This window comes from Grampus griseus (assembly GCF_964374135.1).
Source record: "Grampus griseus genome assembly, chromosome: 16".
Lineage (NCBI taxonomy): Eukaryota > Metazoa > Chordata > Mammalia > Artiodactyla > Delphinidae > Grampus > Grampus griseus.
Window position 1 is genome coordinate 24,272,651 of NC_139010.1, and position 26,351 is coordinate 24,299,001.

General features: G+C 52.7%; 1 protein-coding gene across 1 annotated transcript in view; it reads left to right on the forward strand.

The window, feature by feature from the left end:
• COL13A1 (collagen type XIII alpha 1 chain) overlaps positions 1-26,351 on the forward strand; it is a gene marked incomplete at its 5' end in the record, with an annotated part of 143,787 nt that overhangs the window by 40,999 nt on the left and 76,437 nt on the right. The window contains one exon of the mRNA XM_082673817.1: positions 23,922-23,948. Coding sequence (XP_082529943.1) covers positions 23,922-23,948 — 27 coding nt within the window. The remainder of the gene's footprint in view (positions 1-23,921; positions 23,949-26,351) is intronic.

The following is a 26,351-nucleotide window of genomic DNA, read 5'->3' on the forward strand; positions in this document are numbered from 1 at the left end:
CTGTACCATCCTGTCTCCAAACACACACATCCACACTGCTCACACGTGCACGTGCCTCAGGTAAAAGTGACCTACTGTGATCTGTTCAGTGAAGTTGCCCCTGTAAATACCTCGTACAGGACCAGGCCATAGTAGGTCCTCAACACGCGAGTGCCCCTTCCTCCATCCTGTCCCTGCACCTCTCTCTCCCCCCTTTCTCCTTCTCTCCCTGCTTACAACCCAGGTGAGAAGAGCCAGGACAGAAGAGAATGTGGCCCTGACCTCATCCTGGCCCTAAGCCTCCCAATAAATAATGGGACTGTGTACAAGCCTCTGGCTCTGCAGCATCTCAGCTCAGGATGATAGGCGTTTACAGGGGTTGGGAGCCCTGGGAGGGAGGGACGTGGGCTCCTGCCTAGGCGGGGGAGGGGCCCTGAATCACTCTCCCTTTACCCTCCCCATCTGTGGCCCATAAAAGCAACCAGGCAGGCCCCACAAAACCAGCCAAGGACTTAAAGAAAGTTCAACAGGTTCTTCCCCTCAAGGTCCTCAGTGGGGTGGGACTGGCCCAAGGGGAGGGGGCCGGGGAGGAGGCCCTCTGCCTGCAGAGGGCTACATTCTGACCCACAGGCATGAGAGCACCTTCTGAGAGCCAGTGTGCTTGGAACTCAGGCAGGAAGCACAGCCCTTCTTGCCCCCTGGCTCCACCCACCTTCCCCTTCCTAGCCTGTCTGGGTTCTAAGAGTGGGGTTGTCTAGGCCTGATGGATTCTAGGATCATTTGCTCAGGTTCTCTAAGTCGGGAGGTAAGGGAGCCCCTTGGAGCAGCTGACACCAGGGGCTCTGGGGGAGGGGGCAGGACAAATGCATACGTTGCCAAGAAGGTGGATAGATGGCCAAAGAGTATCACAGCTGTACAGCCAAAGCCGTACAGCTGAGGTTGTTGACAAAGTGTGAGCGAACTGTGGCCTGAATTGAATTAAAATCAACCCATAGCAAACATCCTGACCCATATGGTGGCCGAGTAACAAGAAGTAAAGCTGCCATTTACCAAATGCTTATTCAGTGCAAGACCCTTGCATCCATGTGTCCTGCCCTCATGACAATCTTACACGCTGCTACTACTAGTTCCATTTGTAAATAAGGAGACTGAGGCCCCAAAAAATTAAAAGAAACTTGTGGGGGGCTCCATAGCTACTGAGAGTCGCTGGGATTTGAACCCAGGTCTGTTTGGCTCGAAGGCTCCAAAGCTCATGGCTCCCAGTGTTATAAGAAATGCTGAGAGTGTAAACGACCCCCCTCAGTGAAAGAGGGAGGAGCCCGACAGGTGTGGACTGATTTTCTGTCTCACGTGGTTGGCATCTGATTCACCTGTCTTCCCCACCCCAGACTTCCGTTGTGTCTTTCTGGGGACAGATGGACGAGGATGTTTCATTGAACAAGAAGGGGATCCCCCTCCTCTTATAAAACCCGAATGAAGCATCCCCCACAGAAGAAACAACCAGCACTAGTGGGGAGCTTAAGGGCAAGAAAGGCTACACCACCACCACCCCCCCGACATGCCCCATCCAACAGCTCTCCTTATCCCTACATATCACGGGCAGTGCGGACATCCACACAGCTAAGGGCTGCCACATCCAGCCGGCATTTGCCCCTGAAACACCATCCCCATGGGGTATCCTGCTGTTGCCATGGTCCCCAGCTGCCCAGGGTACCGTGCCCCACTTCTCTGCCTGAGTCACACAGGCAGTTCATCTCCATATTCCCCTCCGGCTCAGATGGACTGAAATTGCCTTAACAATTTTACCAAAAACAAAGTGAGGGAATTCCCTGGCAGTCCAGGGGTGAGGACGCTATGCTCTCACTGCCGTGGCCCGGTTCAGTCCCTGGCTGGGGAACTAAGATCCTGCAAGCCACTCGACGCAGCCAAAAAACCCCCATAAAAACAAAGAGAAATATTAAGACCATTTTTCAAACGTCTTGGAGTGTTAAAAGGTTCTTAAACCACAGTGCCTACAAGGAACAGGTTCCTGACCCTAAACCTGCAGAAAGTCACGTGCAGGCCTCAGACCCATTGTCCCACCAGAGACAAGATGGGATTTCCCTCCCCTCGAATTCCTTTCCTGCTTCCTCCAGGACGGCAGCTGGGGGCTGGCACAGATGCCCTGGTCACCTGACCAGGTGCTCGAGGGGGACTCGGGCAGCAACAGTAACTCACCGTTTCCTTCTGCCCCAGCACGGAGCCCACGGGCAGGGACCAGGCTCTGCAGCCCTTCTGCCCCGTCTTTGGGAAGGGTTGTGGAATTATTGCCTCACGATGGTAGGTTTCTTTTCTTGTTCTTTTTTAACAAGAGGAGAGGATGTTGTTTCGTTTTTTTCACATCTCTTCTTGATCCTGGCCCCAGCCCTACCAGCATCCCTGCCACCAACCCCAGCCCCTATTCTGCAGACTTTCTGACCCTAGTAGCACGGGGGTCCTGTTTCTTCAGAAGCCAACTGTGTAGTCTTGCGTCATGTTCAGGGGCTACTGACATGGCTGGTGTCTCCTGACATCTTCCCAGGCTGCCTCAACCTGTCCCCAGCTCAGGTCACCACTGTCATCCCCAGGTGACTCTGTTATGGGCTTTTTTTCCCATCTGCTGAAGTCGCAATGTTCCTGGCCTCTTTCCAGGCCTTGCCCACTGTACACTGCCTTCGGGGGATTTCAGCTTCCCTGAGCTGTCCTGCCTCAGTGCCTGGGATGTGCCGTGGTCCCACAGCCAGCTCCCGAGTGAGGTCAGAGGTCAGGAGAGTAGCTTGGATTGACCATCCTGGGCTCCAGTGAATGATTTATTAGCCACTGTCTCCATTAGGGGCTGTTAGCACATCAAAGCAGTATTTGTAGAGCCTGGAAAAGTGGTGACTATGACAGATGGTAACTGTTGCTATACCATAACCTGCCCCCCAGGTGAGGTGGAGGTTGAGAGAAGAGAGTCATTTTGGTTCTTGACTACAGCAAAGGCGAGAGGAGACCCAAATGTCCATGTTCCTTAGCATGAACTTGTGCTTCAATGCATGAAATCCTTGTGTTCGGAACTCGGTGAGTTTCGGCTGCACAGGGCAGTACAGGCAAAAAGAGTGGATTCTAGAATCAACAAGATCCGGGTTCGCATCCCAGTTCTGGCATCTGGGAGCTGTGGGAATTGGGCTCATTATGATGTCTCTCAAAGCCCAGGCTTTGCTTCTAGAAGGATGAGGATTACCATGCTGCTCCTAGAGGCCTGGTGAGGGGCCCTGGGACCACACGTGTAAACTGCGTGGCACAGGAGGGCACTCAGTGAATATGATTTCTCACCCCTTGGGGCATGTCCAATGTGAGGGCACTTTGGGGACCCTCCGGGGGCCACCCTCGCTCAGAGGAGGCTGCCTTCCGGTCAGCGCTGTGCTTGACTTAGTGCTGTCGTCATGGGGAGTACGTTATGCTCTGACTCCTCCACTGTCTCCCACCAGCAGGCAAAAGGACCAGCTGCTCTCCTGTGATGCAGAGGGGCCGAGGCAGACTGGGTGCCCTGGAAAGCTGGCTTTGAAACGGGTGACGGGAAGGGAAGGATGCAGGAGTGGGCAAAGGGAGAAGCTGAGCTGCGGTGTAGTCTCAAGGAAGGCCCAGCACACCCCAGGGCGCTCTGAAGCCGGGATGGCCCTTCAGCGCCGTCCCAGGTTGGGCTCGGGGGCTGGCCTGCTGTGGCAGCCTTGGACAAAGGGCTTCTCTTCAGCCAAGGCAATCCTTGAAAAGCACTGACGGTGAGGGCTCTGTGCCAGCAGCACCTCTGCCTTCCCTAAGGGAGCCACGCGTCCCCCAGGGAAATGCCGGGTCCCGGGGAGTTTCTGGGGCATTCCTGTATACGCTTCAGAACTTGTGGATTCGTCAGACTCAGTGACTATGTCTGTTCCCCTTCAGCTCTGGCTTTGGAGGATTCCTCAGGCTCAGACAAGTGGGAGAATCAGAGGGAGCTCTTTCCGAGCCCAGTCCAAAGTCTGGACACCTCAAGGGTTTCCCAGTACACTTGGGACAGACGCCACGCTCCTTGCTGTGGCCTCCCAGATCCTTTGAGCTCTGGCCCCCACCTGCCTTTCCTGCCTCATCTCATGTCAATCTCTTTTTTTCCTCCCAAAGCTCTAGGGCAGAGCTGCTGATAGAACTTCCTACAGTGATGAAAATATTTCATACCTGTGCTGTCCAATGCAGTAGCCATTAGCTATATGTAGCTATTGAATACTTGAAATGTGGTTAGTGAGACTGAGGAACTGAATTTTTAATTTTACTTAATTTTAATTTTAATGGCCCCAGGTAGCTAATGGACACTGAATTAGATATCACAGCTCCAGCTATAAGGTCTTTTTTCTGTTTCCCAGACACCCAAGCTTGTTCCTACCTCAGGGCCTTTGCACTTGCTGTGTGGCTTGAACGGAATAATCATCCCTTGGATCCTCTCACACTGGCTCCTTCTCGTTTTTTAAGTTCCAGCTTAGTATCACCTCCTCAGAAAGGCCTTCCTCCACCATCTAAGCTAAAGCATGTTCTCATTTAATTCCAGCCTCTCTCCAGTACGTTACCATATTTTAACTTCAGGGCAGTTATCAATGCCTGGATTTTTCCCATTTATTTCTGTTTTTTGTTTTTGTTTGTTTGCTTGTTTGTTTTTTGTCTATTGCTTGCAACTAGAAGAATAATGACAATGTAAAATCTAATATTTGCATACCTCTTACTGTATGTTAGGTACTGGTTTAAGTGCCTCACATATATGACCTCACTTAATTGCCACAGCACCCCCATTTTACAGATGAGGATACTGAAGCTCAGAGGTTGACTTGCGCAAGGTCACACGCCAGGACTCTGTCTTTTTCACCTCTGTAACCCCAGCACCAACTTAGCACAGTGCCAGACACAGAAAGCAAGAGCTCCATAAGCAGCCATTGACTGTGGGCTGGCTAGGACTCTGCTGGGTGGGGAGGCTGGGCTCGTGTGAGCTCAGGGTTGGCCTCCAGCTCTGAGTGTGGGCACCGGCCCTGCGGTTCTGTGGAACCCCAGGCTGGAACAGTGGGCTGGAGGTGAGGTCCCGGGTAGTGCTGAGTGTGGCCTGCAGTCATACCCACCCAGTCCTGGGAGCCCCCAGTGGGCTGAGTGGGGAGAGGAGTGGGGACTGGCTGGACTCAACTTACAAACGTTCCTCCTGGGCAGTGAAGTGATACTCTCAGCCAGGGTGCACTCGTAGCAGCTGAGGCAGGGGCTGGGCCGGGGACTGGGGCTGAGCTGGGGCTCAGGCTGCTCAGCCTGTGTTTATTGTGCTTTCCTGGTGCCTCGGGCAGAAGGGGACCAGAGCTTTGGAGACCACCCAGCCTTTCCCTGCACAGAGCTCTCACACCGCTTGCCCTCCCCACCGAAGCCCTGGCCTCAGGCTGTCCAGCTGCAGGGGGTGGGGTGGAGGGGCTGGGTACAGTGGGTAGAGGCTTCTCCGCTGTGAGCTCCTTCATGCGGATCAGCACCTAAGAACCTGGGCTCCCGGGGTGCCCCGCCCCCTCTAAACAGCCTCTTCCTGTCGGAAGGCGACCTTCCATGAGGAGGGGACACTGGAGGCCACCAGAGAGGCTTCACCCTCCTCTTGATGCCGTGTCCGCATTTCCTGTGGGCTCCGCAGCCCACCCCCTGTCCATGTGCAGCCCCCGACCCCTGCAGGGAGGGCTTATGGGCACGCAGGAGCTTTGGACGAGGAGCCTGAGAGGCAAGCATCGGTTCCATCGAGGCCTCTCTTCCGTTGGGTGGCCTGGAGTAGCCTTCTTAACCTCCCAGCTGGGGTTCAGTGCTCCAGAACTCTCAAGGGTTTATACACATGTGAGGTCAAAAGCAAGGGCAGAAAGTCAGAGCGATGCTCATACAAGGTTTCATGTCGACCCAGTAGTCTCACTTCCTTAGCCTAAGAAAATAATTTATCACAAGAGAGGTGCTAAATGCACAAAGTTATTCATCATAGCATAAAATACAAAAAACACAGAGACTTCCAGATGTAGTAGCCAACAAGTCTAGGCCAATCATGCTATACTGTGCAGCCATTTACAAAATGTCACTTGGAAGGCGGCACAAGGGTGGGAATGCGATTACCCTGTCATGGAAAGTAAAGAAAGCGGCCTCCCCTATTGCGTGCTCGCTAAGCTCAGCCCCGCCTAGCCGTGCGTGGGGAAGAGGAGCAGAGGGGAGGAGGGAAAACGGAGACAGTTGTGTGAGAGCAGGGGGCTGGGGGATGATGCTTTTCTTTCACGAAATGTCCTTTAATGTTCCTAAAGAGCTGTTTTAACAATAAATACATGTCAGAAAAACAAACCAAACTCTTTTTAGAAAGCAAAGCCTAATGCAAGATCCAAAGGGTTTTCACTCTTCTCAGCTCAGACGTATCCAGTTCCTTGGCCCCTGTTCACCGCAGTACCCCGCAGCCTCAGCACAGACATACGAGGTCACCCAACTCGCAGTGCAAACCGGGTCCGACCCCCAGCCTGTCTAGGTTAGGATATAAGACCACAGAGCCCAACTTCATCCTTTCTTTTTCCTTCTGCCTCTTCTCCTATCACATGTTTAAGGCCCTCTCAGTTCAGAAGATAGTGGTTTCCGTCTATCTCTGCTTGCCACCAGACTCCGGTTAGCGTTTCTACATCTTCAGTTTATGGAAGTTCTTTGACTGGCAGTTGTGCTAAGAGCCTAGCCAAGGATGGCAAATATGTTTCCTCATGGGAGCCAGCTGTGATTGATTGGTTGTGGCTGCCACAAGTATGAGAAGCAGCATAGAAATAGATTGCTTATGTCTGCCACGGGCCCTGGATAGATGAGTAGTGAGTGGTACATATCCCAGGCATTTGCTATTCCAGAGTAATCTGGTACTACAAGTAGGGCTCTGACATCTGGGCTTCCGTCTCAACCCTGCCAGTGCTTCCCTGAAGAATCTTGGGTACTGAACAACTTTGTCCTGTAAAAGGAAGAGAGGATGTGCCCTTATTTAGGCAGTGTGCTGTGTGGAAAGAGGATGGACTTCTCAGTCTGATGGACCCAAGAGAGAATGCCACCTCCATCATTTTTAGCTATTTGACCTTGGAAAATCTATTTAACCTTACTGAGCCTTGGTGTTTTCATCTGTAAATTAGAATACATGCAGATAAGATGTGTTATTAGGATTAGAAATAGTGAATAGGAAATGCCCAGTCTACTGTCTGGCACACACTAGCTGTTATCCTGTTCAGAGGGTTTGGTGGTACCATCCAGGCAGGTGGCATGGAAGAAGACCCATGCTGGGTTGCCAGGCTGCTGCCCCTGAGGCTATGTATGTCGTTAGGGCTAAATGGCCCACAATTACATATGCACACCTTAACCGTGACCTTGTGGGCAGATAGCACAGCTGCTTGAGACATAATTGAGAGACAGAGACAAGCAAATTTTTCACTTGATTATGCTATTCTAAGTTAAAACAGCAGTCCCCAACCTTTTTGGCACCAGGGACCGGTTTCGTGGAAGACAGTTTTTCCACAGAACAGGGCTGGAGTCGGGGGATGGTTCAGGCTGGTAATGCAAGCGATGGGGGTTGGCGACCCCTGAGTTAAAACACTCTGTATTATGACCAGACATTAACATTTATTAATTATTCATCACAGTATATATTTTTAATTGTGTGCATTTTAAAGTAAGATTTAAGAAAAATAGATACAATTTAGGTGCAATACAAATAGACACAAATAGGTGCAATTAAGCACCTCATTAATTGTTAATCTCAGTCACTGCTCAACATAACCCTGCTTTACCTCCAAGCCTGAGTAAAACTCAACTTTCTAACTCACCTGCCACCCTAAGGTTCGGGCCTTGTTCAGTGCTAGTCGTCAGTTCTGGGCTTCCATGCCCAGCAGGAGGAGGACGGCAAAGAGGGGAGGGACGTAAACACGCTTGACGGTGGCATAACTAAGCAATTCCACACTTGGTTAAAGCTAACTCTCAAACATAAATTCAGTTTGCAAATACTGTTAGGACACTGTTTCTTCACAGACTTCTCCGTCATAACCAGTGTGTCCAGCCATCCACCCATTCATGTCCTCAGCAAGGATCTACTGAGCAACGTATTCTGGCTGTGGAATTGGAACACATCAGGTCTGGAAGATCCCCAGAGATTATGTACGGTGAATTAGCAGCTCAAGGACCAAATGCAACTTTGTTTGGCTTGCTGAATAGTTAAAAAAATTTTTTTAATTAGTATCAACATTTAGAAATCAGAAGATTTTGCATAAAATATCCAATTTTGGCTTTTCTTAAATATTTTCAAGATCTGACAATAGTGTGTCTGCATCCCCACCTGGCAGTACTTGGCTGGAACTCATAGGTGGTAACTCTGCTTTAGGCACCCAAGCAAGCCTTTAGTGCTTTGCCACAGCCTCTACCACTCCCTATCGCACTACACCTGGCCTGCTTCATTCACTTATTGTCTGGCTGTACAGACAAGTACAACTCCAGTGCGTGTATTACACAGGCACTGGAGTTGGCAGCATCTAATCTCCCTCAGCTTCTCTTAGAATAGTGACCAAAGAGTAAATGATTGCACCCATCAGAAAGCTTACAGTCTAACAGAAAAGACGAGGAAGAAAAACATGGAATTGGCTTTCTCACATAGAAATGAGACCAATAACTAACTGAATATCTTGAGGGCTTGGAGAGCATCGTGCACAGTACTCTGGGGTCATGGTAACTCAAAGCCAGCTACCTAAAGGAGACGGTGTGGAGCCGTGGTGTACATGTGGTGACCTTTGCTGGAGAGCTCTGTGTGCCTCTTGGATGTGGCAAGGGAGCATCGCCTGCACACTGCTGACTTCTTGGGGACGACCCAAGGTGAGCAGTGGGGGTGGGGCAGGAGGTAACTCCTCTTGGGAGGTACCTCCAGAGCTTGTGGGAGGATCTCGCGGCTTCCTGGAGATTCAGTCAAGGATGACAAGTTCAAGTGAGGTCCCAGATCCTTATCGAAATAAGGGTCAGAGCCAGCAGAGTCTGATGGATGCCCCAGCCCTGATTGATTTCCACCCTGACAACGCAGGGGGTGTCTTGATAGAAAACTTCTCCCCATTCCCTGGGCCCCCATCTGTGCTCGGGCAGCCCGGCCCCTCTGCCCTGTGCCGGAGGCCACTCCAGGAAACTGGCGGCCAGAGAACAATGCCTGCCCTTGGCCTCAGTCTGCAGAGTTGGGCCTGCACTCTCCATCAGCGAGAACTGTCCTGAGATTTCCTCACTCAGGACTTGTGATTCTGACCCCAACCTGGAAGTGTCAGGACCCAGGGAAGCAAGAAAATACGTAATTTGTCCCACGGGTTCAAAGCTGGTGACTCTGTACTGTTTTATTCAGATGCTTGCCCAGCCCGATCCATCCTGCTCTGCTTATCTCAGCTTACCCTGACCCCTGCCTGTTTGTTCTTCGTGGTTTCCAGTGTTTTGGGGGCTCATCTGGGAGGCAGTGCAGCACAGAGGCTAATGGCCTGGGCCCTGGAGTCAGCCTGCCCCTGCCAGCTGTGACCCCACGCCGGAGACACCACCTGTCTGTGCCTCAGTTTTCCCATCTGTAAAATGAGGGTCACAAAGATGTTCATCTTATAAGGCTTGTGCGGGCTGAATATGGTCATGTCCATAAAACACTAAGAATGGTGCCTGGCACATGGAAAGAGCTCTCTGTGTTAACCGTACCTGTGCTTAGAACGGAGGAAGGTATCATAGCCTTCTGGGATAGGATGTCATTTTTTCCAAGTTCATAACCATAGTAATTACCATAGCTATTATTTACTATATGCTTACTCTAAGCCGGGAGCAGTGTTTAACCTTTTACCTGTATTCTCTCATTTACTCCTTGAATTCCAACAAGGTAGATACTATCATTACCCCCATTTTACAGAAAAAGACACTGGAACTCAGAGAAGTTAAGCAACTTGCCCAAGATCACACAGCTAGCAAGTAGCAAAGTTGGAATTTGAACCTGTGGCTGTTTGGCTTCAAAACTCATGCTCTTCCCATGATTCTGGGCAGTTTGATAAGTGAAGAATGCAAGTTGTCAAGTTTTTAACCTGCTACTTCTAAATAAAGGAACAGCGAAGCCATGAGACCGAGTGTGCGTGCGGCTGGCTGTAGTTCCTGCTCAGACAGGCAGTGTCTCGGTGGGGTTTACAATCAGTCCTCAGTGGGGGAACTCGGGGAGCCAGCTTTAAGAGAGATGAGAGTGGTCTGAACTTAGCCCATGGATGAGGCCATGCACAGTCCTCAAAGGGGCTAGAAAGGACTTACTGCAGATTTTCGTGCTCAGCAGTCTAGCCCTCTCGCCCTACCACCTGTCGTGCTGACTCTTATTTGCTTTCACAGAAGCAATAAAGGTAGGGGTTAAAAAGGAAAGCTTTAGGGTATAACTGATTCCAAGTGCCAGCTCTGCCTCTTCCAGCCGTCTGACTTTGGACAAATTATTTCACTTCTCTGTGCCCCAGGAGCCCCCTGTGGAGCAATAATAGCAGTAATAGCACTGAACCTGCTTGGGTTGTGGTGGCTGGTCAGTGAGGTAATGCATAGCTTTGCAGCTAAGGACATGCCTGGGCTCTGGCTGTATGACCATGGGCTGCTAATGTGACCTCCCTGCCTCAGTTTCCTCATCTGTTAGGTGTGGATAATAATAGTGTCACCTTGCAGGGCTATTGTGAAGAGTAGGTGAGACGATGTATAACAGACTTAGCTCTTGATGGAGGTTGGTGAGTACTTAATAAATGTTAGTGTTTATGACAATGATGAGACAAAAGACTCAGGATGCCAGCCTCTTAATGAGTTGTCAATAACTGTGACTTTAATATAAAAACAAAAGCTCATCCTTGGGAGGTCCAGGCCTGGTTGTAAAGACAAGACCTACGAAGCCTGTGGCCTCTCCCAGGCCTCTGGGGGGTAACGTCCCGTGTGGGTCTGACCAGGGTCTCGACCCCTGGCCAACCCCTCCCCTCTCTCCCCCCAGCAGTTGCCTGGTGGGGCCCGGCCTGCAGAGCTGTGACGTGTGAGCTGCCCCGAGCAGGGCCTGCCACAGGAACTCGGATGCAGTGGCCAGATCCGGTGTCAGGAAGAAGGTCTGGGGTCAGAGGTGCGGGGCCTCGGAGGCTTGTCCTCCTGCAGGACCCATGTGACAACCGAAGGGAGAAAGCAAGCCCCGGCTCAGGGCTCCAGTGCAGGGGGGCGGGGTGGGAGGAGGGTGGCGGTCCAGTGTCTTAAGACCACTTGCTGCTTCCAGTGCAGTCGGTGGTCGCTGGGCCCAAGTTTGCAGGCGAGCGGGCTGCCCGGGGGCTGGAGCCAGAGGGAGAGACCAGAGTTTGCTGGGTAGCACTTCCCCTGCCTGTACCTCAGTCCCCCGCCCATAAAATGGGGCTGCTGATACCTGCTCCAACCTTTCAGGGTTGTTTTGAGGATCAAACGAGTAAAGATAAAACAAGATCCTTGAGGGGGCGGAGGGCTGAATGTCAATGAGACAGCCAGTCCACGCACACGGCACCCCAGGCAGGAGCTCGCCAGGTGGGTGGCAGCCAAGAGGGAGAGAGGACAGCATCCCTCCAAGATCCACAGCAAAGCCGGCTCTAATCTGGACGGAAGTCAGGGTCCGGCCCCTGAACCCAGAGGGACAGCCGCAGTCTGACTCTGGGGGTTCCTGGCCCCAGTCTCGAGGAAAAAGCTGGCCAGAAGCTCAGGCTGAGGGACAGGGTATGTGGGTGTCACTTGGAGCGGGGAGGCATCTCCTGAGCTAGAGGAGCCCCTGGGAACAGGGACGGTGCCTGACTTTCACAACATCCAGCACAGCAGCCCCATGCAGCCAGGGCTGAGCAGATGTTTATGATAATAAATGCTCGTGCAGCGAGCATGAAGGGGACACAGCTCACGTGTGCAAAGATGCGGTTGTCTTCCCCCTCCCAATACTGCGTTCAGCTTTGCTCTCGAGCCCCTGCCTCTGCTGAGGGGGAGAGAAATAACCTAGAGAAACTCAGCCACTTCCTGTTTAATACTCAGCCCTTCAGACTCACCACTCAGTCAGTTCAGGACAACATCCCCTCCTCTCTCATCCTCCCAGGATTACAGCTGCCGTGGTGCTGGGGAGGGGACACAGGTGTGGCCGGTGGCCATCTTCGGTCGGAGCCGTTGTCCATTCTGCGGGGCCTGGCGCTGCTCTCTGCTGTGGCCTCCTGCCAGCCAGCAGCCCTCACGGCCACTTCCTGGAGCCTTGGGGCTGCTTCCCCAGTCACAGGGCACGCAGGAGTCTGGGGTGGTGGGAACTGCGGTAGTTGGACTGGGATGTCCCCCCTCTCAGTGTCCTCAGCTGTGGCCTTCCTCTTTGCCTGCGCAGACTGACCCCCCCCAGAGCCATCTTCATGAGGGTTCCTGGCCCCAGACACTTACCCTCACCCATTCCCAGCTAGGCCTGGGATTGGCTTCCCCAGAGACATGGGGCTGTGTGAAGAGTGGGTGGAGACGAGAATAGAATCGAGGTTCTGTAGGAAGGAGGAAGGGAGAGTGGGTGCTGGGGAGACGAGAGAGTTTGCTACCCAGACACCCCCTCCACATCCAGAAGTGCAGGGCAGGGCACCTGAGCCTCCCCCATCCCACTGCCTCCGCCTGTCCCCAGGCCCTCGCCAAGTAAGATGGGGAGCAAGGTCACGAAGAGGGACAGCCTGCACGGTGAAGGGGGTGTTCACTAAGGGCAGAGGGCTCCGAGAGCACCTGGAGCTGGCCCAAGACCCCATCAGGTGGGAAGGCAACTTCCATGGTGTCTGCAGGAAGGTGACCATTCGAGTTGCCCTCTGGTGGCTCCAGGTGTGACAGCAGTAGGTCATCGGGGACCTCCTGGGGCCAGGACATGAACTAAACTGGAGGGGGTCTTGCTGGCTCCTGTCCCTTTTGTGCTCACACCTCCCCAGTCTCTCTGCCAGTCTTGACAACTGTCTGGGGACAGGGGGAGAGGGCTGCAATTAATGCTAGTTCCTACCCCTGGCATAAGGTACAGCTGCGGAGTCCAGGATAGCCAGCCTCTCCACCTCTGTTGCCCCCCAGGCCTAACCCAGTCCTCCCTGATAAGTCAGAAAATGACCCTCGTGCTTTGCCTACCTGTCTCCCTGTGTCTCACCAGCCAGATGGCTCTAGTTCCAAGATGACTAATAGATTTCACCTCATGTGCCAGCTTGTGCTGATTGATAGTGGCCATGTTGGAAACAATTGTGAAGCCTTGTCAAGGCGCATTGTGGGAAGACTAGCTGTGATCGATTAGCCGTGTCTGCCACGAGTGCAAGAGTAGAAAGTGTGGTGTGTGTGATTTTAGCTGCTGCCCACTCCTCTCAGGACCTGTTATTCTCCATCAGCCTGAGCTGGAAAGGTCTGGGGATGTCTTGTGGCTGACGTCATCATGGGACAGATCAGAGTCTCAGTGTGCTGGAAAATGGTTAACAGTTGGCTTTTGGGGTCGGGGTGAGGCTGCTTTGTAGCTTTTGCCAATTTCTGTGGTGTGAATACTCCCACCGTGGTTGATTTCTAGCTGCCAATGTGAACACAGAGTTGGGAAGAGCACGATCGGCCCTCACAAGACACCATTTGAGTACTTGTATATTTTTTCTAAGAACTATAAAGCCTGCCACCCCTCAAAGCTCTGCCAGTGGCGGGCTGTTCCAGGAAGGGCACTGGACTAGAATTCAGGATCCCTTACCAGCCGTGAACCATAGTTGAGTTACATCCCTTCTGAGCCTCAGTTTCCTCATCTGTAGAATGGGAGCTGGATTGTGGTGAACCTCAATACGGGGAAGCATTGGTCACAAAGCGTGATCTGTGAGACATGCTCCCACAGCACCGAATCCAGAGGCTCTGCCCAGAGGTCTGCCGTGACCCCCTGTAAAGCCAGTATCCCCGCCCCGGGACTGCCCGGGAGAAGGACTTCCTGTCCTCTTTGATGTGTGCCTCAGAGGGCAGAGGCTGCCTCAGATCCCGTTCAGATTCCCTTAACAGGCCGTCATGCTTGTCCCTGACAAATTCTCTCGATGGTTTTTGAGCTACTCGCGTTTCCCTTCTTCACAAGTCCTCGAGGCAGAGTTTGCCCCCTTATTTCACCTACGTGTGTGCCTCCTTCAAGCACGGGGGCCCCATGGCCTTGGGAGGCTGTGCCAGGCTGCTTGACGCCACGGTCAGCTGGGTTCAGCTACCCGCTCAGGCACATGTGAGCTCCATGACCACGAACACATATTTAAATGCCCTGGGCGTCGGCTTTTCCATCTCTAGAATAATAATAGTCGCTACTTCACTGGTTTGTTGGGCGGTACATAAAGCTGTTTGCATAGTGTCAGGCTCGGAATAATTGCTCAATAAATGAATTATTATTTGTCCTAACAAGATCTTGAGTGGAGGCAGAACAGGCCAACCTATAGAAGAAGATCCCCAAAGTTGGCAAACCTTGGGTGGAGTGAGGCCAGGGCCTCATCCTAGGAGTACAGGCAGGACTGCAGGCACAGCGGGAGCCCAGAGACAGGACTGCTTCTGGTAGTGCAGGATTCCTCACTCTTGGCACTATTGACATTTGGGGCCAGATAATGCTTTGTTGTAGGAAGCTGCCTGTGCACTGCAGGATGTCTAGCAGTACCCCTGGCCTCTACCCACTAGAGACCACAAGCAGCCTCCCAGCTGTAACCATCAAAAATGTCTCCAGATATTGCCAGCTGTTCCCCGAGGGGCAAAATCGACCCTGGTTGAGAACCCGTGTTCCCCCAGACAGAGCGTGACAGGCACTGTTGTTAGCCACCCAGGTCCTAGGAGAGCCAGGGTTACAGAGCATCTGTCCTGGCAGGATGGGCGGGTCGGCACGTGGCAGAGCCAAGTGGCAGGTGGTCAGCTGCAGGCAGCCTGGCAGCAGGCACCAGGCGGCATAGGTTGGGGCTAAGACCCCAGCTGCTGGGAGCCCAGCAGCCAAACAGGGGCAGTTCACGCCTCATATGACGTAGAACCTGGGCACACTCTGTGGTTCTCCGCTTCTCTGTCCAGGACCAGGACTGGATCCAAGGTCTGGACGGGGCAGAGCCTTCTGTACAGGGGTTGGGGAGGGTGGTAAGAGGGGAAGAGACAGGAGGGGCCCCACCCAGCCTGATGACCTTGATGACCTCCAGTCTGGAGAGCACGGGCTTCCGGCTGAGAGAGACCAGGTTCAAACCCGTGCTCTGCTGCATGGAAATTAAACCTACAAAAAGTAACAGATGCTGCCATTTAAGACAGGGAGACCACCTTAGGCAGGTTGCTTAACCTCTGAGCCTCACGTTCTTCATTTGTGAAGTGAGGATAATGCCAACCTCGTGTGGTTGTTATAAGAATTGAATGTGCTGTTATAATGACTATATTTAACATTATGTCTGGCACGTCATAGGCACTCAGTAAATGTTGTTGATTGAGTGAATGGGTGAATCCTCACACAGCAAACCTTTCTCCCTTAAATCCTTTTGTTCGTTTTAGTTCTCTTCTCTGGAATTTCTCCAGTTCTCTGACATAGGAAACTGTTGATTTCTCAACGGGAGGAAATGAGTTACTCATCTCTGTATCACTAGAGCATCAGGCCTGGTAGATATTAGGTGCTTAAAAAATGAAGTTTTCCTTCCTCAGAGGGCAATGACTGTGCCTTATTCATCTTTATAGAGCCATAGAACAGCACAGCGACTGGCACACAGCAGGCATTCATTAAATGTTTGCTGAATGAATAAATGAACATACTAAAAATGGTTCAGTGAAAGGTGTGACATAGAACACTACCTGGGATTCTTTATTGGAGTCCATGCCTAACATGTCCCTTTAGGAGGAACACGACTGTCTTACTTGGAGGAGGTCAGCCAATCCCTGGGAAGGGCAGCAGTGGCCTCACTGAGGTGGTAGGTGACAGGATCAACTGCACAGCCATGAGAGACAGTGAAGTTTGTTAGGAAGACCCCTGGATGGGGAGTCAGGAGACCTGGGCTCTGGTCCCATCCCTGCCACCCATCTATGCAGTGACACTGCATGGTCACTACGCTCCTTGGGCTTCTGTTTCCCCATCCATTCAATGGGTGCTTGGTCATGCCTTGGTGTGACTCTATCTTTTGGTGCTTGGCCAGGGTGACCAGTCAGTTAATAGCCATGTTACTGAGCGTGGCCAAGTGACCCACATTGGAGACCAACCAGTGACATCAAAGCACTACTGATTTCACAATCAGCTCCCCAGCCACCTTAGAGCTGCTGGGCTTTGAACACAGCACTAGGTGAAGCATCCACTCTGAAATCCAGAGGCCTGATGAAAGCTGCCGGGGGTAGGGCAGTAGTTAGATTTTCCAAGGGGCCTAAAGATTTTCCAGGGGGACCCTTGAGGATTAGCATTAACAGGGGAAAAAAATGTTAGTGATAGAAAAAGTCTTCTTTGATAATTCCTCTATCCCTCTCCCCCTTCCTAAGGTACAGAATCAACTAACAAACAGGGGCTTTTCCCATCCTGAAGTCTGTGTAAGTGACAGGTAGGGGAACACTAGCCCGCAAGAGCTTGACAGAGTCAAATTCCTTTGCATCGGAAAAAGGGGCCCGTAAAAGAGAGGTGAGAGGGTTGGGTCCAGAGAGAGGAGCCAGAGGCTGAACACAGCAGGCATCCAGGGGAGAGGATTGGAGAGGGAACAGGTCTGTGGGCGATTTGGGGGTGAAGTGAGTTGCTTTCTGAGTGAGAGGCATGGAGAGAGGCAGTGGGATGAAGAGTCAGGAGCTCTGCGGGTTACTAGCGGCTTGTCCCTGGGGGAGAAGCTTAGCCTGTCTGTGCCTCAGTTTCCTCATCTACAAGGTAGGCATGACAGAATCTTCTCTGGAGTGGAAAACACTTAGAATTGTGCCCGGCATGTAGTAAAGGACCACAGAAGTGTGTGCAGCGGTGGTGATGGGGCTATAAAAAAAAAAAAACCTTGAAATCGCCAGTAGAATTTACATCCCTTGGGAGGACCCAGCAAACTGCCCTTCAGGGACTAGGCTGAGTGGCAAGTCTCACGTTAGCTGCCCGGCAACACCTGGTGATACCTGTGCGGCCGAGGCTGCTAACAGCGGGCCGGGCCATCACCAGGGCTCTGCTGTGTCACCAGGGACACCCCACCTCCACCACCACCAAGACTGTACGCTCTGGGAGCCCAGGCGGGTCAGGACATCTGCTCTCCATGTGGCTAAACCGTCCCCAAATTGCCGTGGGCTGAACTTTGTCACCAGCATGTTTCTCACGAGGACACTTCCCCCCACCAAGAGGCACGGACCTTCCAGCTGGGCTGGCCCCCCTGGCAAGTGCACTTGGGGGATATTTTCAGGTTCTGGGTGACATTCCCCTGCCCCTCAGCCTAATAGGTCCCAGATGTCCCCTCCTCCCTTGACCTCCCTCCCTCTCGCTGTTCTGAAACCTCACTGCCGGCCCGCCTGGGGCCTCCTCACCCAGGCATTACACCCCTTGACTCTTTTTTTTTTTTTTTTAATTTAAAACATTTTGTTCCCCCTTAATGTGACGGCTTGACAGAGGCCAGCATGAAAGAGGCTGTTTCCTGCTGGAAGGGGACCAGGATGGAGAAACAGGCAGATGAAGGCAGAGAAGGAAGCTGGCTTTGGGAATGTGAAGAGCAAGGGGAAACATAAGCAGTCTTTATTGGCTGAGCATAAAAGAAGCGACGGGAGTAGCAGCTGTCTTAACGTGGCCAGGTCACCAGGGGCTGGGCAGACACACCGGGCCCAGCTGGGAATCCCACGGGCCCTGGGGCTTTGGTGACTCACGTTTGCAGAAATGCCTTTCAGTTTGCTATCTTTCAGCCGCCGCTTTTTCTCTCCCTTACCTCCCCACCCGTCCTCCTGCCCCTTTTGCTGACCATTTGAATTTGTAATTCTCCGCCGCTGCCGCTGTTGTCCTAATGAGATAGGGCTCATGCTGAGGCTTGTGGGAGGGAGGAGGGAGAGTGGCCACAAGGAGGAGGAAAGAAAGGAGAGAGCTTGGAGGGAGGGTGGGGCCAGGGCACAGAGGCGGGCGGTGAGAAAGAGGGAGTGGGCAGCGGACCCAGGAGGGCAGAAAGCCTGACTCAGAGCTTAACAGAAACCAGGACAGGCCTGATAAACATCAGGCGGGGAACCCCGTGAGAAACCTCCTTTGGCCCCTTCTGTTCCTGCCTGTTTTCTGTTGCATTTCGTGTGAGCGTGGAGAGACAACGGGCATGCTGATAATCACAGCTTCCAGGTTCTGTAACACTCTGACCCTTGGCAAAAAGCCTTGGTGCCCAGCGCCCTGTGTTCGGCAAAGCCACTGTGTGCCCAACCTGGGACGGGTCCCAGGGAGCGCATTTTGTGGGGTCGGAAGCTGAGGTGTGGAAAGGACAGTTCAGGAAGTTAGGGCCCCGGCCTGGCTGCACCTGGGGCCCAGACCTCTGGATTTCTCATCCAGTGATAAAAATACAGAGATGAAATAAAGGGGGAAGAGATTATATTGGTGACAGTGGGCCAGGAAAATACAAACTTCGAAGACCAGATGGAAACCCCTCAGCTGAAGAATTCTTGGACGCTGCTTCTAAGCAGCCCTTATGGCACTGACACTGACCCCGGCATTTTCTCTCTCTCTTTCAGGACCTCCTGTAAGTACTCCCTTGAAGCCTGGTCTCACGCATCTGAAAGACCTTGCTCCCTGCTGGTAACCGGGCCCTGGGTGGGGGAATTGAGGCCCCTATACCCTCCACTGAAGTCTGCAGGGTCCCTCCAGAAGGTTGACACGGCAGTCATTTTGCTTTCCACCCACCTCTGCAGCCTCCAGGGCCAGACCATAGTTGTGCCCCGGGCAGAACACGTCCCAGTTGCAATCTGAAAGGCTGGTTTGCCCCATTGTTAGCCTGCTCCTTTGTCCCCCAAAGAGGCAAGTGGAGTCATAGAAGCACCTGGTATTAGAAAGAAGAAAGAGATCATCTCTGGTCGGGTTTGGTCCTTGAAAGTCCCCTGCCCTTTCAGTAAACAGGTCGGTGAGCGGCTCTAAGCGTGGACGGCTTCTGAGGATGCGGTGTCCGCACCGCCGAGTGGGCATCTCCATCTTGCCAGATCACTTCGGGCAGGTGGTGGTTGGTGGTAGTGGCAGGGGTTTTATGTAAGAGAATGATGTCAGCAGGTTAGATTGGGAAACAACACAAACTAGAGGCAGCCTGTCGGGCTCCTTCCCCTGGCATCACCCTAAAGTCAGAGGCAGGGCGGGGGAGCTGAGCCATTTCCAGAGAACCTGAGAAGAGCCCGAGGAGACCGTCTCCTCGAAGTAATGGATCCAGAGAACAGGGGCATGTCTTCTGAGGACAGCATTTGATATCCCAACAAAAGGCCCAGAGGTCGCCGGGGGAGCTGGGTATCGGAGTTGAAAGGGCCGAGCCCTCCACATCAGATCTTTCTCAAGGATAATGAAAGCAGCCCTATCATCGTCCCTTCCTCGGAGAAGTCATTTCCATAGCTGTTCTCTCGATCTGAACCAACAAGAACAGCTGCCTAAGCTGTAACAAGACCATGATGTTCCATTCCATCTGTGTCCTGAAAGGCACATTGAACCTGGGCTGACGATCCCGCCCAGCTCGCTCACTGCTCAGTTACAGAGAGAGAGGAAAATCCTGTCGTTCCCTGAAAAGAGGAGGGATGATTTATCATCCATGCTTTGGACGTCAGATCTCAATTCCTGTCATCAATCTTCCAAAATAAACTCTGCCATAGGAAACTTCGACAGACCACCTGCTGGAAATGGGCTGCTTTTCCCCTTCTTTGTGACAGAGCCAAAAAGGGTCCTCACCTCCCCCCATTCCAGGGACCTTCCACATATACCTCCTTCCCACAGCCAGGCTGCGGGGCTAACCCAAGTCAGCTCTGGGTCCCTGCCTGACTTGAGGGCTGCCCTCACCAGGAATGCAGCATCCTGAGAGCTTCTGCTGGCCTCACCCCACAACTTTCCCCAGCCAGGGAGGGTGCTGTCACTGCTGGGGGCTCTGCAGTGCAGAGCAGATCGGGGCCGGGGCGGGGGCGGGATGTGAGCCTCTCCTCACAGTCCCTGCCGGCCCAGCCACCACTCCCATGGACTGAGGGAGAGGAGCCCAGGTAGCTTCCCTGGATTCTCAGCCTGACGCAGAAGAGGCCTGAGTCTTCACCCAACTCTGGCTGAAACCACAAGGCAGGATGAGGAGGAAATGGGAAGCTGGCCGGGGTGGAAATCACCCCCTAGCCCGTTCTCTCTGCTTCCCGCAAAGGAAGAATGCCGCCAGCCAGAGGCAGGGAGAGGGAGATGGCAGCTGGTCACAATGCCTGTCTGCCACCCTCTGTTTTTCAGGGGCACCTCTGGGGTGACACTGGTTACTGTGGTCAGTGCCTAGATAACACAATCATGGAGGATAGATTTAAGCAGCAGCAGGAATCATCTGAGCGGTGGGGCCCACCACTACCCCACCACTCCTGTCCATGGCAGACATCGCTAATCAATTAAGAGGCTTCTTAACAGAATGCTTTACTCAGTCACTACCAATCCACTGGAGTCTGCACTCAAGCTGACAGTTGCTGGCCATCCTTGCACTAGATTTAAGAGAATTTCTTAATTACAGGAATTGTGAGACTGAAGCAGATGACCAAGGGAAGTATGCATGTCTCTTTCTCCGAAGGAATATAAGGAAATGTTTGATGTCCAGCTGCCAGCCCTGGTTGAAAATGATCCTTGCTGAAATACTAGCTAACACTTACTATGTCTTAGGAGCTCATGTGCTTTTATGGAAGCAGTGTAATTGAGTGATTTCAAGCATGGACTCTGGAGGGAAGCCACCTGGGTCTGAATCCTGGCTCTGCCACTTCTAGCTGTGTGACCTTGGACAAATTACTTTACCTCTCCGTGCCTCAGTTTCCTCATCTATAAAATGGGAGTAGTAATAGTACTTGACTCATCCAGGTGTTGTAAGGAATATATATAATTATATGTATGTATATGTATATATGTGTATATGTATATATATTATGCATACACATATATGTGTGTATGTACGTATATATTTTTTCCATTTAGAATGTATTAACTCATTTAAATTCTAAAAACAGAAGACTTCCCTAGATGATCCCCAAAGATTCTGACAAGTCTTTAATTTTCAGGAAGAAATTATTATTCTTTGTATTTTTATAAATTAATTTACGATTTCATTTTATTTCTACCCCACCTTATTCCAAGAAACATTTCGGGGTTATTTACAAACTAGATAAGGAAACAGTGGAGGGGAGTGTGGAGAGCAGAGGCAAGAAAACAAGGAGAATCCAGAGCTGATGACACCACAACATCCTGCGCAGATGAGCCACAGACGCAGCTTTGAGCTTCTTGGTGGTCAGAGCAAAGAGGGAAGCAGAGCTGTTACAAGAGCCAGGGGGCAGGAAGGTGGGAGCACCCCTGGCTGTTGGGTGAAGCATAGCTTTCCCTGGTGCTGAGACCCTAGAGAAGTTCCTCCCGCGTACAGGTGATGTTGTTGTTCAGTACACAGGAGCAGTGGGTAGACTGCCCTTCTGTCCCTATCGGGGTTAGACCCCCTGTGTGAGGTTGGGAACTCCCCACAGGCCCGTCTGCCTCCTGGGACGGGAGGGAGGTGGTGGCCGCTTGTTGGCCCACTCCCTGATAGCATTTAGAAATGACAGGAAGGGGGACTGGCTCAGTGCTACAGCTCTGGTTTGAGAACATTGGGTGCCCGAGCTGTCTTTGCAGAGCTGGGAAAGAAGGGGCTGAGTCCCCAGGTTTGTGGTAGCCGCCCTCAGGTTCATTCGCTCACAAACATGAATTAAGGAGCTACTAAGAGCTCAGCGCTCCTTAAGGCACTGGGGACACATCCGTGAACAAAACAGAAAGTGCCCTGCCTGCCTTGGGAGCTTGCGTTTTAGTGCCTGGGGGCAAAGCAGAGTGAAAGGGTGGGCACGGGCTGCATGCCCACGGGGCCGCTAACCAGCATCCCCCGAGCTTGGTCCTCTGGGGGGCATCACCCACCCCCGCCCCCACCTCTGGGATGTCCTCAGGAGCAAGGGACCCGGTGGGTGGGGTGGTGCCAGGGGCATTACTCCTGGTGCTGCCTGCGTTGCCTCAGCAGCCCTGAGGCAGATGGACTTGTCTCCAGGTGGGCACCCTGAGACCCCCTCCTGGCACCGCTGTGGGTCTATGGGAAGAGCAGGACATCTGGAAGGAGAGAAACTCACCTGATGGCAGAGCCTCTGGAGGGCGAGACCAGGGGCCAGCTCCACGCACCTCCCGGCCAGTCCTCTTCTTTCCTAATGATCGCAGCATTCAGCGCTCGCTCCATGCCGGCCCCGGCCCGTGTGCTGAGTGCTCTACACAAATTATCTCATTCAGTCCCGAGAGGTAGATATGATTGTTCTCCCATTTACAAGATGAGGAAACTGAGATACAGGGAGGCCAAGCGACTTGCCCCAAGTCACCGACTAGTCAGTGACGGCCAGGCAGGCTGACTGCAGAGCACTGCACTTACCTAAAGCCTGCTGCTTTCTCCCACACCAAGACTGCATCTCTCCTGACCCCAGGCCCCGGCCGTGCCAGGCTGGGGCTCAGCTCCAGAAGCTCTCCGCAGGGGGTCCTCCCACTCCGCACGGCGCCCCATGACACCTCACCAGGCAGCTCCTAGAGCAGTTTCTCCGCCGCCCCCTTGTATCAGATCCATCTGGAAGTTGGGGGCCAGAGTGAAAAACACATGACTTTCTCAGAAGCTGCTTTGTTCCTGAGCCCCCTCCTGTGCATATTACTATGCGAATATCTATTATGATCCACATTTTTTTGAATGTTTTCCTCTTTTCAGTGGGATTTCAGATCCATCGTATGGAGTCTTTAGTCTATACCCAGAACTGTGCTAGGCAGGAGTCCTAGGGTCATAAAAAAGGAGTTTGAGGGGCTTCCCTGGTGGCGCAGTGGTTGAGAGTCCGCCTGCCGATGCAGGGGACACGGGTTCGTGCCCCGGTCTGGGAAGATCCCACATGCCGCGGAGCGGCTAGGCCCGTGAGCCATGGCCGCTGAGCCTGCGCGTCCGGAGCCTGTGCTCCGCAACGGGAGAGGCCACAGCAGTGAGAGGCCCGCGTACCGCAAAAAGAAAAAAAAAAAAAGAACTTGAGAAAGACATGGCTGTGGTCAGTGAAGGCAGACTTCTGGAGCCACACAGGGTGGGGTCGAGTCTCCTGCTTCACTGCCAGCGCCAACCCATTGTAGAGAGGGTGGCCTGAAGCTAGTTAGAGGCATTAAAGGAAGGAAGTCCCACTGCCCCCTTCACCATCCCAATAGAGGGCAAGAGGCCCCCTAGAGAGGCCCACACCCTTCCCACACCCTGCTCCCTGGCCGTGGTCCATCGGCTCAGATGGGGCAGGCCCAGCAGAAGCGTCCCAGGCAGACCGGCTCCATCAGAGCTGGCATCTAGCTTCCCCTGTGTCGTAGGACAGGGAAGACCAAGCTCCAGCCCCTTGGGCCCTTTCCCAGGCCAGGACCAACACACATGAGTGGGGGACACTGAGGCACAGAGACTCAGAGAGAGGGGACATGCCGGTGAGCCCTAGAGCCCTGATGATCCTTGAGGGACAGAGATATGAAGGGACATTCTTGTCTTTCTGTTCCCTGCACCTGCCCTGAGCCTGGCACGGAGGAGACCACTGCTAACTGTTTTTCTGAATGAATGAATGAATGAGTGAGTGAATGCATGCTAGAACTGAAAGGAAGCTTAGTGATTATGGCCCTCTCTTCATTTTGTTCATAAAATAACAGAGGCTTATAGAGCACAAGTGACTCCAAGGTCACACAGCTGGCTGGGCTCTGTGGAACAATACCCTGACCTTCCTAAACTTCACTCTTTCCCCCTTTATTTCAGGGTCCTGCTGGAAGACCCGGCCTCCCGGTAAGTAGCTTTCATTTCTTTTTTCCTTTGCACCTCTCTCACGGGCTCTTTCTCAATCCAAGGACGGGAGAGGTTGGGTGGCTGCTTTCCTCCAGGTGTGTCTGGGTAGGAGGCCTCTCTCCAGCGTCTCTAACCTACAGCTGAGGGTGAAGCTCCTTGGCACCTTTCCTGGGGCCCAGGCAGGCAAATGACTTCATGCAGGCCCATCCGGGGCCACACCTGACTTCCATGCTGGTGGCCCTATAATGGGGGGCTGGATGGGGAGGCAGTCCCCTGACTTACTGGGTGTCCTCCTTACCGGGAGGCACCAGCTTAGTCGAAGGCCACTGTCCCTGCTTTGTCCTGTGTCCTCTGGTAAGAGTAGACTCAAAAACTTTGTTTTCCCCCCAGTTACCATTTCTGAGTGCTAGAGAGGCTGGGTCGAGTAACCATGGGGACTCTGGGACAAAAGAATCAATAGTACTAGTAGCCATGTCTCACTGAGACCTTCATAGGTGCCAGGCACTCTGCTAATCCCTCCTTATACATTTGATCTGCTCACCAGCTCAATGAAATGGGTATTATTATGCCCATTTTATAGATGAGGAAACAGAGATAGGTACAATCGCTTGTCCGATTGTCCAAGCTTCAGTTGTAGACCTGTTTGAGGTCCCGTGTTACCACATACCATCCCATACTACTGTTTCCTGCTGTCCGTACTCGACATTTGAGGACTGTCTTTAAAGTCTTCAAAGGCATTGCCCTGTGGGGTGTAGCCTGGGGCGTAGAGGCATTGAGTACCGGATACTGCGGGCCCTTGGATGGGTAGTGGCTCAGGCGAGATGCTGTAGCCAGCCAGAGGGCCGAGGTGGGCGTGGAGGCCGAGCCAGGGCTGGCACCAGGCTGCCCTCTCTCCCTGCACTGAAGGCCACACCCCCTGGATTCCAGAGCCTTCTGTGCATCCCTCTTATCCCAGTTACTCCTCTTTTAGACATGAATTATACTGTAACCTCTTGACTAAACCAGCAGCTTCTAGAATTCATGTCCAGCAGTGACTTTTTTAATGAAACGCATGTGGGCAAATGTTTAGCCCTTGAAAATGAAAACTCTCCCAGCAAGTACGAGCCCTGGAGCAAAGGAGGACGGAGGACTCTGTCCCATGAAATCCAAGGAGGGGAAAAATCAGCTGACTGGGAGAATGTGGGCAGACTTTGTTTTTTTCTGACAATGTCCACCTTTAAAAAGCATTTGGGGGCAATTCTCAGAGCAGGGGCTGCCGCACAGAGTTTTCAGCCTCTGGCCCTTCCATGCCAGCCCCTAACCCGAGCATTTTATGGCCAGGACTGCAAAGAACATTAGTTTTAAAAAAGAAATGAAAAGAAACCAAAACACACATCCTGCAATATCATTCAGAAGCGCAAGAGTGAGTGGGTTGTTGGGACCAGCAGGCCTGTCGTCCTCAGCAGGGAGGGTCACAGTCCTGCTCGTGCTTCCGAGCACAGGGACCTGGGAGTGACCCACACAAAGATTTGTGGATGCTGGTCTCTTGTGAAATACAAAAGTGTGAAGTACACACGTGCTTATAAAAATCACTTGCCTGTGGCCATACTGGGCTCACTACCTGTAGACGCAGTTTACACAGCACTCACCAGGTGCCAGGCACCCGGAGTTAGCGTTCCAGAACCATTGTCTCTTGGCATCCTCCCAGCAGTCCCGGGGGAGAGATCCGGATGTTCAGGGAGGTTCAAGAAACAGATCCACGTGTGTGTATATATATATATATATATATAAAACAGATATCCACGTATCGCTGCAACCCTGCCACTCTTTCCCAAAGTCTGAATGGTTTACTAAAGACACTTCGGTCTTGACAGTGTACATGTAACAGTAGCCTAATTCAGAGCTGGTTGCTATTCCCTGGTGCGTCCACATACCTCTTGGGATGCTAGCCATCCCTCAGGACGTTTTGCCTAAGTGAGATCAGCAGACACAGAATCACCCCAGAAATGCCCACCCTTCAGGGGAACCCACAAACCCAGCTCTCTCCTGCCGGGACAAACACCGTCTGATTTTCAGCCCCTGTTGTTTTCCATCCTTCCAGGCCCCTGGCAAACCCCAAGCCCCACCCCAGATTTTATGGGTCTGCACATATATGATTGCAAAAAAATATTCTCTACCAAAAGAGGGAGGAACAAAACTTAATAAGCAGATTTCCAGAGTGAGAAGATGTAACCCCTGGCTGCAAAACAGAGCCGTTCCCTCTCAGCAGCTGAAACTCCTGTTGCGGCTGAACCCACAGGGCACACTATTGGCGCGGGACGGGGTGGGGCCTGGCTGTGGCAGTGAGGAGGGGCAGGACTCTGTTGGTGGCCTTCGCAGACACAGGGCCTGGGGAGGAGCTGGGGGACGTGGGCGCTGCTCCCC